This window comes from Lissotriton helveticus, chromosome 12, assembly GCF_964261635.1.
Source record: "Lissotriton helveticus chromosome 12, aLisHel1.1, whole genome shotgun sequence".
Taxonomy (NCBI): Eukaryota; Metazoa; Chordata; class Amphibia; order Caudata; family Salamandridae; genus Lissotriton; species Lissotriton helveticus.
In genome coordinates, this window is record NC_136073.1 from 145,048,889 (window position 1) to 145,064,761 (window position 15,873).

General features: G+C 42.1%; 1 protein-coding gene across 1 annotated transcript in view; it reads right to left on the reverse strand.

Annotated features, from left to right (window-relative positions):
- Positions 1-15,873, reverse strand: part of LOC144799600 (hydroperoxide isomerase ALOXE3-like) — a 634,644-nt gene that overhangs the window by 104,714 nt on the left and 514,057 nt on the right. The window contains exons 7-10 of the mRNA XM_078670997.1: positions 13,472-13,615; positions 12,027-12,230; positions 11,710-11,796; positions 6,519-6,688 (exon numbers count right to left, since the gene is read on the reverse strand). Of these exons, the coding sequence (XP_078527123.1) occupies positions 6,519-6,688; positions 11,710-11,796; positions 12,027-12,230; positions 13,472-13,615 (605 nt within the window). The remainder of the gene's footprint in view (positions 1-6,518; positions 6,689-11,709; positions 11,797-12,026; positions 12,231-13,471; positions 13,616-15,873) is intronic.

The following is a 15,873-nucleotide window of genomic DNA, read 5'->3' on the forward strand; positions in this document are numbered from 1 at the left end:
AATCACGCCACCAGTAACGTTGCTGTAAAATAGAGACTGTTGCTGACACACCGCAATGTTCTGTCGCAAAGCCCTCGTGTGCAGCTTTGATCAGAGCAAGTCTGCGGTCCAAGTTGGGAATCAGTCGATCCTCTACTGAAGGAATCTTAATATAAGGAACCTGTTCGAGAGTTATATGATAAGAGTATTTCAAAGGTAAAGCCTGAGGATAAGCAGTTCCCTCCCTTGTAGCAGCCACCGCTGCCAGTATATCATTATCTATTTTAGTCATGGACCTTGTAACTGCTGCTACAGACCACATGGCTACTGCAGATTTGGCCGCTTCATCAGCCAAAGAATTACCAAGATCATGTGCTCCCACACACTGATGGCCAAGAGGATGTATAACATGTGTGAGGGGCAGACATTCTTTAAGGTCTGCCTCTCAAACCCAAAGCGTGTTGTCTAATTGCGCTGCCTTTAGAGTCTCAAAAGTCATTTTTAGACCCACAAAAATAAGTTGTATTTAAAAGACTGGACACAGTAATAGAAATCGCACACAATAAGAGTATTCACATTTGGATCAGCAAACTCGAGAGCAAGAACAAGACCACGCAGCTCCACCAATTGTGCCGTAAGGTTCCCAAGTGCCTGAGTGTGCACTATGGAAGACTTAAACTCTCTATTGACAATTGAGCCAGCAACAATTGTGGAAGCCGCTGAATAATCGTGTTTGAAACCTGTGGCCGGTTGAACCGAGCCATCGGTATAAATGATGCATTTGTACTCATGTAGAGGAAGCAACAACAAAGAAAGAGGATGAATATGTTCATACTATAAAAACTCCTGTGTCTGACGTGCAGCATCAAAGTTAAACGTGAGATCAGAGGATGTCATAGAAGTTACCCATTGTATCCAATGTGGTGCAGTGCCTTCGAGTTAGGCACACTTTCCTTAGTCAAAGCTTCCAAAGCAGGGAAGGGCGTGATCATAAGAATGCGTTTACCTTTCGCAAGTGAGCGTTTCTTCAGAACCGCCATCTGTACGGCCGTCAAGATTTTTTCAACAGTTGAAAAACGCATTTCAGCAGCAATATATAAATGTGACTTGTATGTAATAGGTATTGTGTCTCCCTCATTGCACATTAAGTAAGTAAAACCCACAGACCCCGAAATTATACGTATCACCAGGTTTGTGATGTTATTACGCATCAACAAGTAATTAGTTGCAAGCATGTCAGATTGCAAACAATGCAGGATAGAGGTATGTTCCGGAAGCCAGCTGGCAGAAGAAAATGTGGGCTGTATCAACGCATAAAGTGGTTTGATACGCTGGGCATAATTGGGAATGTATGTCCTACCAAAATTCAAAAATCCCAGCAAGGACTGAAGTTTTGTCAATGCAGAAGGGGGTTGCAACTGTGCACATTTCTCCAAGAAGTGGGGGGCTGCCTTTCCTTTATTATTAAGCTTGTAGCCCAAAAAGAGTATCGCCAAATGGGCGATGTGCGATTTTGCAAAATTGAACTTGTATCCATAGTCGGTAAAGGATAAACTAATTCCATCGACTCGGACCTGATCCGGCATAAGTCCGTCGTCCGTTAGACATATGTCATCAATGTATGAGAGCGCATCTAGGTCTATGTCATGTAACAAAGACACAACATGTTCCGCAAATGCCCCGGGGCTATTCTTATACCACATAGGCAAACATGTAAATGTTTTCTGATTTCCAATGGCGGTAAAAGCTGTCATGTCAAGTCATGGCTCTCAGGTGCGAGAATATGACTGTAGAAACCATTGGAAATATCTAGTGTAGTTTTGTACTTTTTATTAACAAGATTGTTCCCAGATCAGAGCTGTGTGTGTGTTCTGCACCGCAAAAGTGCAACAATGACTTTTCAAATATTGGTAATCCAATACAATCTGATATGAACCGTCAGGTTTTGATACCGTAAAGAGAGGATTTTTCATCGGTGATGTAAATGATTCAATCACTCCTTGACACTCAAACTGTGATAGAATGCCACAAACATGAGCCTTTGCATCACGTCTGATTGGATATTGAGTTTGTGGCTGTGGCATGAATCATAAATGTATTTCATGAGCCATTGAACCAACATCCCAACCCACCTGATTACGATACACTGCCGTGGCAAGAGCCAAGGCCCACTCCGCTGCGAAACCGTTTGCATTCTCCTCAGGGACGTAACACTAAAAACTCGGAAATATCAAGTCCTCCCCTCTAGAAGTGGCTAACACAAAGAGTGGAGGCCTGTCCACCTCTGCATTACAAAATGTTATACAAAGAGGTTAGATTCTCCCAGAAAACCGCCTTGATTGGACAAGGTATATCCCCTTCAATCTGGAAAATATTCTCTTAGAGCCTATCCGGGGGGGGGGGCAACCTGGGCATCTGCTGTCTCTACTGTAATGAATGGATCAGTTGCTGTCACCTTCAGACAGGGACGCAGAGCCTCCCCCACTATGGTAACCTCCGCTACGCTGTTGAGCAGAGTAACTCCCATGTCCAATCCAGGAGTTGCATTGTCATCATCTGAAGCATACCTTGCTGTTAACGTGCCAATATTTTTTCTTTTGAAACGGTGGTTGAAAACGAGGTAGATCCTCGTGTTTTCCTTAAACATCAAATTGTCGAGGCTGATCTCATCCCTGTGTTGCAGGTTGAGTTTTGCCATGATCCTGGTGTTCTCCTCTACCAACTTGAAAGCCTGACGGGTCCTGTAAAGAACGAGGAGAGCACTGATCAGGGACCTGAAATCTATCAGGAGTCTTAATTTTTGCGCGGTCGCACATATCATAAGTACGCTCAGAAGACTCTGGTGTTGGTGAACCAGCACTTGAACCTTGCTTCTGCTGTTGCTGCCCCTGTTTCATGTTCTTCCAGTTCTTTTTAGGAAATAACGGACGCCCGTCTTTATCAGACTGGGCCCTTTGTTGAGATTGAGTGTGTGTTTGCGTTTGAGTAAAAGGCTTAACTCCCAGACTATTGCGGCCTTATAAGCCTTGGTAATAATCTTTGGTAATTTGCGTGGCTTGTCTGCATCTGGGATAGGCCCCATCTATCGATAAAGGACTTAATCAGACTGGTGTAATTGGGTGAGGAAGACCGCCATTTAACCAAATTTGGTGTTGCCAAGCTGTGAGCGGAACCTTAAGAGTACTGTACGGTCGATAAGCTTGAGCCAGGGCCGTGGCAGTGTATTCATGAAACAAATTATCTGTTCCATCCACCGCCGGAAAGGTGACGCAAGAATAAAACACCTCGAAGTGGTATGCTGCATCCGTTTCTACAACACAAATTAGCGCAACACCCGCATCAGGTACTCCATATTTAGTCAAATATGCCCAGAGCGGCACGCGACTATGAGGCTCAATATCTACCGCCATAATGAAAAAGAACGAACAACAACCAAAAGTGCGGCAGCGCAATACCGGGTCATAAAGAGAAAGAACTCTTTAAAACTTCATGCTTCAAAGAACCTATAAAACATCAATATAGGAGGTTACACCATCACAGCTGCCTCCTGAAACTGAAGTGAGGGTTTTGTGGACAAGCACAATCACTACTCAGGAGTCTTGCAGATAAGAACCAGACCAAATGTTGGCAGGGCCATGTTGCAGGGACTCTACACATACACAAAACTATGCGCAGGAAATCAGGACCTCAGGGTATAGGGGTGTACCAACCTATCCCCTTAGTACCCAAAACAGACTAGCTACAGTGTCTCATTCATTCTCCTCCAAAAATCATGAAGCTAAAAAATGATTAGACAACCCAGAACACAACACTCCTGACTCTCAGGTATCACGGTAGCAAGACATACTCTTTCACTCACTCACTCACTCACTCATACTTGTCCACAATGAGATTTGACAGAGTCACTGAAATAGTTCAAAATGTTTATTTTAACTATTGTGCTCTGCAATACAGTATATGAGCCACTACCAGCAGCAAAATGCATACACTTAAAACAATTAGCATTGTTACAATTCCATAGCGTACAAAGGGGGAAGTCATTACATAAAGACAGTGGAAAAAGGACTTAAAGCCCTTACCACCCTTCTCCTGACTGGAAGAATTTTACTTATATAAAGGAAGATCTCTGGGCTTTGACAGGAGACCCCATACCTTAAAGCCTGGATGTACGTTTTACATCATAGGAACAGCACAGCTCTTTTCCATAGAAAAGCTTTCTCCAAGTATGTTAAAACAACATGCGACCCTGTAATATCAAAGCAAAAGTCACCAGCTTTACAGCTGTGTTTAGCATTTTATTTTTAGGTGCTAGGGACTGAACAGAACAACAAGAGGCATTGTTTATCAACTTTGCACATCGTGTTCAGACTTAACTCCAGGAACTTAGCAGAGAACGTGAAAAGCAGACCGTTCTTATGGAAAAAGGCACAAACAGAGTCTTGCAAAAACAAAGTCACTTAGTAACATGCGCAAAACCAGCATAATAGCAGCAAAGCTCATGCTAACTTAGCAATGTTTAAAATGTCGCAAAGGGCCATATAGCAGTCCTGTCTCCACAGTTCCAATAGTGTTCTGAAGAGTGTTCCCATGGTTGCCAAATTTCAGCCTGGCACAATTATGGCCCCTCCATGACTAATAGGGATAAAGTTTCCATGGGTTACCCTACACACATTTGAAGCAGTGGTTGTGTGCCCTACTGCAAATATTCCCCCAGTGTCCCCCTACACCTAAATCATGAATCCAGCAAGGCAGAAACTCTCCTCCCTTGTTCATAGCTCCTGTGCACACCAGAAGAGTGACCAGGAAAATAAACAAACACTCCCCTGTGGTCATTTAAAACTAGCAAACCACAAAATTCCACATCATCTACTGAAGTGTGCTCTGAATTCACTCATGAATTAGACCTCGGAATTAGACCTTGTTGGAATTACCTTTTCAGAATCTCACACAAGTGCAACTCAAAGCAACCAGGAAATTCCTATTTTTATGTGTACACTTTAAGCACATTCAAAACTTCAAAAGAACATGGCTCAGGTATGGAGCCTTGAAGACAGAAAGAAAAAGTCTCAAACAAACCTGCTTGCATAACATAGCACTGGTCTGCACTCTACATTTGAGATGGCAAAACAATTCAATCAAAATGATGAGACAATCTAATGTGAATAAACTGAAGATTTGCAGAACTGGCTTATGAACAATTTACACATTACAGGACATTCTAATGAGAATCTATAAAAAGTTCCCATGGAAGAGAATTAATCTTTTAGTCAAACAAACTACACAACACTGGTGGTTAGCTAAGAATTCCTCACTTTAGTCTCTCACATTCAGCTACTTGGGTTCACTATTAAGTATTCACCTCCCACCTGCTATTTTGAGTTTCATCATACTAGGAGTCCTAAAAGTCCATACTTTAACAACTTACCCACTGTTTCACTTCTCCACATTTAACATGCTTTGCTCATTCTCTTATTTGGATATCTGCTTCACCTTTATATGGTGGACACTCATTGTTCTACATTTCCTTTCAGTCCCTTACCCAGCCCCAATGTATCTGCCTGTCTGTCTAAAGGCTTTTGGATGACAAGTTGATTCCTCTGCGGTCATCCCTCTTGTGTCTGTGGCTCACAAACTTCGATGCAATCGAATCAGAATGAAAATTTCATAAGCCTATCACTCTGACTTGATTCTCTCTTACTCCCAGTTTCAAGCATTGGTAGTCAGATACCTCAGCTAATAATGTTCTGTATGTAGGATGCCAGCACAGTATATTTCCTCTTTTTTTCTGTCATTCTCATCTGACCACATTCTATGTAGGGAATTTACTCATATTTATTCCCTCCAGCCATTTTTACAAGGACTTCTTACCCTCTCTGTGGGCTTCAATGTCATTGCTTATTAAATCCTTAGCACATCACTATGTCATCATTGATCTTTGATTTGTCAACCCTTAACCCCTTTTTGATCAGCTTCTTACCTGCATTTAGGTGGATTTGCCAATCTCCACAAGATATCTGGACCCTACATTGCTGCCCCTTACTTTTCATTTGGCACCCTAATGCATTCTGGGAGTAGTAGCTTTAATTTACTGTCAACTGGACAAGAACAGCTAATGCCAATGATATGTAAAATAAATTCAGAGGATCAGACATCACAATAACATGGATTGTGGGGAGAACTCTGCCAAAGGCTTCCAGTGCCCTCTCTATATCTTGGATGTTTCCAGCATCCGCCTCAATCTGTGGTAGGTGTTATCAATGGTTCTTCTACGTTTCTCCATGCTAACACAGGGTGAATCATTTTTTTGTTATACATGACTTTTTCCTCCTTTTAGCTATTTGGTTGTGTGTCTCATTTAAATTTACCTATCAATCAGTCAATCACGAATATTATTTTTCATTTGTAACTGGACTTTGAGCTATGCATATTTTATGTACAATGCTTTGTATCAATGTATTCTGTAAAAAATCTTAAAAAGATTATAACCCATTACTGGAAGCAAACAAAAAACTAGCAGGAACAAAGAAATCATGTCTCACCTCTCGATGGCTGACCAGATCTTCAACCCATCATCTCTGTAGTAAAAGTTGGGCAAGGACTCAACCTCACGGGATTTGAGATCGTCTGCGATGCAAATGGAAGTGTAGGTCACGGATTGCATTTCTCTCGATATAAGCTCAGTAAGACCTGCTACACCAATCCCCGCGCCCTGTAGTTGAAAATTGCAGTTTCTAGTTAGCTCCCTTTTCTAGCCTGCACCTGACTGATTCACTGCTAGACCAAAGTCATCAATTCATACATTTTGGATATTTTCTTTTGCTCTGTATCTAGGGTGTGTGCCACTGATTTATTCATGTAGCTTTGTGAGTATAATATGCCACAAAGGTGGTACTGGAGCATATATCCAATTGTTACTACATTCCACAGGACAGAAAATCCTGCTGCCTTTGGTTACAGATAGACTGAGTTTAGGTTAAAGATAATGCAGCCTATTTGACTGTTTTGGGCATTACTGTGGCTCGACCAAATGTTTTCCTTGTGAAGCAATGGCACTGAGGATGTGTCCAGGTACTTTAGTGACAAGCATTTGGAGTGGTGTCAAATGTGTTTCTGTGTTGTCTGCCAACAGTGGATGCTGTATATAACTATGTTGAAGCTTTTCTATATTACTCTGGGTAGTTGAGATTTTGTGTTTGAAGTTACATATTGAGCTCCAGCGTCCCATAATTTTAAGCAACCAATGTCGTATTTTACCAGCAGACTGGACTACAGAAACACTCTCTACGTAGCAAATACTGTTCACCTCCTGAAGAGACTCCAGTGAATACAGAACTCAGCAACAAGACTCGTACTGTACCAGCCCGGAAGGACCCACATCACACCACATCTCAGAAATGACACTTGCTCCCGAATCAGAAGTGATGCCAGTTCAAGATGCTGACCCATGCCTACAAGGCCCTGCACAACGAAAGACCAGCATACATCAGCAAACACCTGACTCTCCACCAACTGACCAGACACCCTTAATCAGCTTCCCTCTCCCTTGCAGAAACCCCACAGATCCGTTGAGCCAACAGCGGAGGACGCTCCTTTTCACAACTGGCCGCCAAGGGTTGGATAAACCTCCCCCTGAACCTCAGGACCGCACCATCGCTCCAGCAATTCAGAAGAGAATTAAAGACCTGAGGGTTTGAAGGATCAAACCTCCAAGCAGCAGCAAACAGCTCCAGTGCCTCGAGCCTCTCACGAGTGATTTACTGTGCTCTATGGATGTTTGATTGATGCATTGATTAATGTAAAATATTCTATTGAATGTTTCAGTAAAAAATACATGGTAGTAAATGCTTGTCAGAGCACCACAATAGACAATTATACAAGATATATATTATATTTAATGACAATACCTTCAACCTATTCACATGTGTGAAATAACTTATTTAGTGAAAGATAGGATAGGTGAAGGTCTTTTTCCAGTCATCAAAATGCCCACAAATCTGTTAGTGAACCAAGTCCCACGGGAATTATGTGAGAATATGGCACTGAAGCAACATTTGTGAATGATCAAGGCAATTCCAAGAGGCCATGAGCCAGACTACAGATAGAATGGAGGTGGCAATCCAAGAGTAAGGACAAGATTGGCTCTAATTTACACAATGAAGCCTTGTATGAGGGCAGTACTGGACAAAGCTAGCTGGTTCCTGTCTAGGTTAAGAGGCATTCACCTAAAGGACAGGAGACAAATAGGTGTTTTCCAGAATGTGCAAGGTATCTATAGATTGGAATAGTTTATTTTCCAGGTTTATGTGGTGTTCTTGTATAAGCAAAACAATCACAAATATCAGAGCATCACGCCTCCATGTCATACTGCTGAGAGTCTTCTCTCACTTCAGGATTAAAAACCCTACTCAGAGACAGCCTCTGAAAAACATCCAGAAACAATTCAGGTATTAGTGATAGGTTATGGTAATGTTCTACTTCACTACCAGACATGCCCCATACAATAATTAAATCCCAATCCACTGTATGGGCTTCCCCAACTACTTCAGGCAAAGTGAGTGAAGAGATAAAAGTACTGCCAGGTGATATCTTCAAAGCTTATTTTATCAAGTACATACATCTGTCTACACTCAGTGGCCACAACCTCAATGGGAGCACAGAGGGAAAATGGGACTGGGTCGCCCTCCACTCAAACTTAGACCAATCAACAAAAGACCCAGTCCAACGGATGACAACATGTGTCAGTTACTACAAGAATAGCACAGTCTATGTGTACTGATATCTATTCTGGTACCCCACAGTTTATGAGGGGACACTTCACTGCACTGCGCCCAAGTTCATGTTAAAAAAGGCCCATCCTGCTTGACAGATACACAGAACAATGGGTACAAGACGTCTGACCCATCTAGGTCAATAACAGGGATCCACACCCACAGTGTTGGACCAACTTCTACCTAGAAAAAATGTGCGAAAAACAAGTGACACCTGACAGAAACACCACCAACGGGGTAACTGGTATGTAATTTCCAGACAAGCCCCTGTCTCATCATCGGTAGTCACTTGCTTCTCAAAGAAAGAAGAAAAAGAGTGTCCAAAACAAACAACAAAAATTGTGTGACAAACAGTGGGAAGCAGAAAGCATCTGCTAGTGACAAACAAACAACAAAGAAGTGCATAAAACACAGCATCCAGTTCCCTTAGCCAACTTTACTCGTAGGGAAGTGAGTTTATGCTGTACATATAAAAAGGCTGGTAGCTATTCGTGCATACCATTACCTATCGCAAATGCCGACATGTTTCACTGCCACATCAATTTAGGCAGTTTCATCAGGGCTGCACTATGGGCTGCCACTCCACTCTTGGACACTTGTTCTGTATTAACTGTCAAGCAAACAGGCACATAAAAACAATTAAAAGCATGTAAACCCATCTACGGAAGCCGTATATGTGGTGCCATAAGTAAACGTTTTTTTACCCAGAGCTGGCCTGATTATTCATACCAGCCGCCCAGGGGTTGAAAGGGATGCAGGAGTACTCCAAACGTAAGTTCTCGCCTTCACGTAGCCTTTAGCATTCTGACGATGTAAACAAACAGGATTTATCAATTGTCAGCAATATTTTAAGCCTATCTTTTTGTTAGGAGGCTAAAAGACCACTTATTCGTGCCGTCACAAGGGCACACCCATACATACTGTGCCTCACTGTTAAGAAGTTATGAAACTGTAAAATCCTGCAACTGTACACTCATGGTGTCACACAGTAACACGTGTCCATATTAAGCATTGGGCACACTCAGCAAAGATCGCATATTAACCTCTGACCTTCGCGTATTTACGCTGAAATGAACAATTAGGGACGAGACAAAGAGAGGCTTTATTCCAATACGCAGGCAGTTGCATGTTGGCATGTGAGGGCAAAGGAGCTGACTAGCGAGGGTGTGGTACCTCTACATTTACATCCCGCATTTCAGCGTAAATACGCGAAGGTCAGAGGTTAATATGCAAACTTTGCTGAGTGTGCCCAATGCTTAATATGGACACGTGTTACTGTGTGACACCATGAGTGTACAGTTGCAGGATTTTACAGTTTCATAACTTCTTAACAGTGAGGCACAGTATGTATGGGTGTGCCCTTGTGACGGCTCGAATAAGTGGTCTTTTAGCCTCCTAACAAAAAGATAGGCTTAAAATATTGCTGACAATTGATAAATCCTGTTTGTTTACATCATCAGAATGCTAAAGGCTACGTGAAGGCGAGAACTTACGTTTGGAGTACTCCTGCATCCCTTTCAACCCCTGGGCGGCTGGTATGAATAATCAGGCCAGCTCTGGGTAAAAAAACGTTTACTTATGCTTCCGTAGATGGGTTTACATGCTTTTAATTGTTTTTATGTGCCTGTTTGCTTGACAGTTAACACAGAACAAGTGTCCAAGAGTGGAGTGGCAGCCCATAGTGCAGCCCTGATGAAACTGCCTAAATTGATGTGGCAGTGAAACATGTCGGCATTTGCGATAGGTAATGGTATTGACGAATAGCTACCAGCCTTTTTATATGTACAGCATAAACTCACTTCCCTACGAATAAAGTTGGCTAAGGGAACTGGATGCTGTGTTTTATGCACTTCTTTATGTTGTGTGTTTGTCACTAGCAGATGCTTTCTGCTTCCCACTGTTTGTCACACAATTTTTGTTGTTCGTTTTGGACACTCTTTTTCTTCTTTCTTTGAGAAGCAAGTGACTACCGATGATGAGACAGGGGCTTGTCTGGAAATTACATACCAGTTACCCCGTTGGTGGTGTTTCCGTGAGGTGTCACTTGTTTTTCGCACATTTTTTCTAGGTAGAAGTTGGTCCAACACTGTGGGTGTGGATCCCTGTTATTGACCTAGATGGGTCAGACGTCTTGTACCCATTGTTCTGTGTATCTGTCAAGCAGGATGGGCCTTTTTTAACATGAACTTGGGCGCAGTGCAGTGAAGTGTCCCCTCATAAACTGTGGGGTACCAGAATAGATATCAGTACACATAGACTGTGCTATTCTTGTAGTAACTGACACATGTTGTCGTCCGTTGGACAGGGTCTTTTGTTGATTGGTCTACACTCAGTGGCCACAAGGCTTGTAAAAGACCAAACAAGAATCCTTCATCCTGCATCATTTATGTACTGTTTTTATATGTCTGGTGGGGACTGGGAAGATTCCTTTTTAGTATGTCTCTCCATAACAATGTGTTAACAAACCTTTGGTAAAGAGAAAGTAATTAGTAGCCTGTGTGAAAAGGATGCACTGTGCAATTATGTTTAATAAGGTCAGGTAAGAATATGTCATAAGGTAGTGAAAAAGCTAATCTAATTCCAAGCATGTTTCAACTATATTTTTCTGAATGCTGTGCTCCTCTACCATGGCATCACAGCTTTCATTCCATCCAACTCATCTAGCTGCGTCTGGTGGGTCAGTAGACTAATGCATTCACTCCATGGATCTGTGTTTGGCCTCATGGTCATAGGTTTGAATACTGGATGTCCCACTTAGCATTTCATACTTCAGAGGTCAATGAAATGAGTAGCACTGAGTTGAGCATCAATAAACATCTGTTATTTCAGCGCCAAGCGGCCGAAGGGTGAACATGTGCTTTACAATGTCCTGAGCCATGTTTATTATTTTATGTATCTTCATCATGGCCTCTCTTGAATGCCAACAACAGAGGTGGTCTACAGATATGAGTTCCAATCTTACCTTATCGAAAGATCCTCCTGGTCCAATAAAGACTTCTCTGGCGAGAGCATTAATTTGCAAAGTATCGCGATGGTGGGGGATCAGGAGCTAAAGAGAGACCATTTGAGTTATTAGAGACACAGGTACAGTGATTGCTTAAAACAGACCTTATATTCTCACTGTCTATGCTCTTCTATAGCATGTAGCTATATACTCTGTATCTCAATCATTCTTGATATGTTGTACCCAACAATGCTTGGGCATCATGACCCATGAGAGTCCATTTTTTCATCTTGGAATTAACAGTCTCTTTGTGCTGTTCAATTTATCTTTCTTACCTTGTACAGAGGATGAGCCATGGGGAGCTGCCTCAATGTAGAAATGCAGAACACCTCTGCAAAGACGTGCGTATGCAGGAAGTGGGAAAGAGCCTGTTGGGTAGAAAAATTGGAGTTCCTCACCCACATCTTGGCAAGCAACCAGTCCCACTCACTATCACTCGGCAGGAAGATGGGATTCTCTGGACCTGGAGTCTGATTTAGCTGCAGAGGAAGATGCACAAAGAGGTAGTTACTGGTCTTTCATGGATACTGACCAAGCGCTGCATTCAGAACTTAGCTCAAGAGTGAGACACAACACATTAGACTCAGAGAATGTTTGCATGATGTTTACTGAAACAGAATGCCAATAACATTGCACACTTTCCAACAATACGCATTCTTTGATTCTCAGAAAGCGGCAGCTAAAAATTGGTCGGGACCTATTGTGAGACACAAATGTTAAACCAACACAAAAGTGAGGTACAGACACTGGAAGCGTCTTAGCTCTCAGAAAAAAAGAGCTGCTAAAATTAAGTGACTATATGATTTAGTACACTGTGGGAACCTTGTACACTAAATGTGACAAGCAAGAACCATTAGAACAATCAAGATGTGTCTTGCTGCCATCTAATAGGAACTATTTAATGAGGTCTTTTTGGACAATGAGTTGATTGACCTCCTCTTTCAATTGAGGAGTAAGTCAGCATACTCACAGAATTATGCTTATGAATAAAGCACAAGATAAGCAAGAGGGTTCTCTTGTAAAATATATTTTTCTACTTGAAGGCAGACACCACTGATTACATTTTGAAAATAGAGAGGGAAAAATGTGCCTGATAGATGGGAAGGACAGAGGCCACCTACAAAATGAGAAAGAAGAAGATAATACATTGGCCTCTCGCCAGGAAAGCAACGGCAACTATAGAAATAAAGTACATTGCCCATAGATACTGGTCGATACTCAAAGGTAGAGCACGGATGAGAAAGATATGAGCACTGAAATGGGCTTAGAGGAAAAGACATTTGCATTGCCTGATAGTATTCTGTATTAGTCGTTTATATAGATCACGGTGTACACATGTAAAAAAAAAACTATTAGTGGTTACAAATACAAGTGCCTAGAAGAGTGTTTGATATAGAGTGGGCTACTTAGTTGTTTTATTTCTTTCTTTGTTCAACCAATTAAAATAGAACTGTGCATAGGTAAAATGTTCAAACAGATAAAGTCTAGTTCCATAGTACAAAACATCCCCGTCGTCATAAAGGCAAACTTTTGTGACAATAAAGAGGTGTTTTGCTTCTAGCTAACTGGAAAACTATTAGTCATTATTGTTCAATTAACACCTGACACATTCTCTCAGAATGCTGATCACTTATATTTATTCCCATTCTGAATAAATTAACTAAAGTTTTGAAATTTCAAAGTTTTAGACAGGCTCAATGGCTCAAAGACAACACCTTACCTGGATTGCTAGGGGTATCATCTCATCCTGGGGTGAGAGGTAGAGAAGACACAAGGGAGCAGCTACGTACTGCTGACGACCATTCAATATATTTGCAGGAACGCCTTCCAATATCTTAAAATCGGCAATGAAGATCTTTCCTCTCTGCAAACAGAGAAAACAATACAGGTGAGCTTGGACCGGAAGTAGACATACCATCCACACACTCCTATAGAATTGCAGGAAGGCATGGCGGTGCAGTCGCAGGTGCAGAAAATATAATATCTGATCACTCACACGCTCATAACTTAATTCCTGTCCAGATATAAATAAACATGAACATATAAGACACCTCTGATGAACATTCAATAGTGTCTGTACTTGAAAAGTACATATTATTTCTAACTAGGACTCTTTATAAATGGGCACTGTATACAGACACATCTTGTAAAAATATCCCTTCTGGCTTATCAAACGAAGTATTCCACTAAAATAACCTTATTTAAGAAGAGGACTGTATAGAAATCTGTAAAGAAAATACAGATTTCTAATCTGCATCACTGGCATTACATTTCCCCTATTTAGTGGTACAATTGCTAAAGTTAGCTTCAGTCTCAGACACGATCTGAAGTTAACTTAGTGCTGCATGCATTCCAGGAGCTTTCATAGGCAGGAATGTGCTCAGAAAAAGAGGGAGCACTTATTGTGCAGTCGGGTAGTGCATCTCAGGACTCTGCAAAGGGCCGGGCATCCTCTTGGGCTAGACTGCACCAGCATTTAAGCATTGGTGGACACCCCAAGGGCTGCTCTGCTAATTGCACAGAGAAGCAAAAGGGAAGAGCAGTGGTTGAAATATAAAGCCCTGCATCAGAGGAAACATCTCAAGTTTGGGGGTTCTTTATGTGCCTAGATGACAGCAGGAATGAAACGGGAGGAGGGAGGGTGGAGAAGCCTAATGGAAGCCCCTTTCCAAGATTGTGGTCTGTCTAGAGATTATTACCAGAAGTTCCCAACAGGGGCGGCTCTAGGCTCATGGCAGCCCTGGGCAGGGAGCGTAGGTAGGGGGCCCCGGAAGAGGGCATCCGGGCGGGGAGGAGCACGGAGGCCAGTGAAGAGAGGGGGTCAGGGTGTTTGGAAGTGGAACAGAGCCGGAGGCCGCCAAATCCCTGCCAGGGGCCGCCACGCAAATATGTATCCATCCTCAGAGGATTATTATATTAAGGATATATATTGCCGTGGTGGCCCCTGGGGTTGGGTGGCCCTGTGAAGGTGCACAGCTTGCACATGCCTAAGGCCGCCCCTGTTTCCAACTCAAGATGACGGTATCTTTTTCTGTCATGTCAGTTCCTATCTAAATCCGATATAAAGGACGCTTTGAAAAGTAATGGAGAAACTGGGATACATTATTCTCTTGAATTTCTCACACACCTGCTACTAATGTTATCTCTGATTATTTCTCTTTTACAGTCAGATTTCCTATTGGATTTTCTTCTGAAAGTCTTTGCTTGGGTCTTTTTCTCTGTCCAGATGAGAGTGAGAGTTTGGTACCTTGCTTACCTACTTCTACATAAATTAACATCTCCAAGCAAGAGCGCCACTTGACAACTTTTGAATGTACTAATGAGTGCAGGGTGGCACACTGGCTACTGGGTGGAGCCACACTTTCCACAGGCATTCATGATTTAAATTTAACAGACCTTAACAAAGTTGTATGTTTGTCATGATTCCGTCTCAATAGTAAAAGTGATCTCAGGTCTGGGTAAACATCTGACAACCTGGCATGTTATGCAAGATGTACTGATACCTCAGAGTATTTCACAGCTGGGAGCACACTTAGAAGTAAGCGTCAGCCACACATAAAATAGCAAGATGCAAAACTCTTATCCAGATTACAGATGGTTTTTACTACCGAGATGGGGGCTTGACGCATATATACAAGTGTATGTTCACAACCTTCCATCACATATTTCCTTGCACTAAAAGAGCCCTAAGGTTCACCATTGAGAGCACACAGCAGATCTACCTAATTTACCATTGTGGCAGTGGGCACCTGGAGCTATCTGAGGCATTTGCTGCATGACTTATTGAAGTAGACTTAATGTTCACACACTAGGTTGTTGAGTCCTGAGGTGACGGAAAGTGAATAGAATGAAATCATCAACCATATGTAATGCGGAGTACACCATGGAAGGCTAAAGAGGGATGTAACTGAAGTTCCCAATAAAAACTGGAAAAACTTGTCGCTATTACACAAACTGTAAACTTGATATTTTCTGAACTATCTACAGGTGGGCCATTTTCAAGTTATAGGACTGGACGTCTCATTGACCAAATTGTGATATTAACAAGAACAGTGCAGAATTTGAGGAACTTAAATGCATGTACTGTACATAAAGTAAAATAAAATATTATTGGAGAACTTT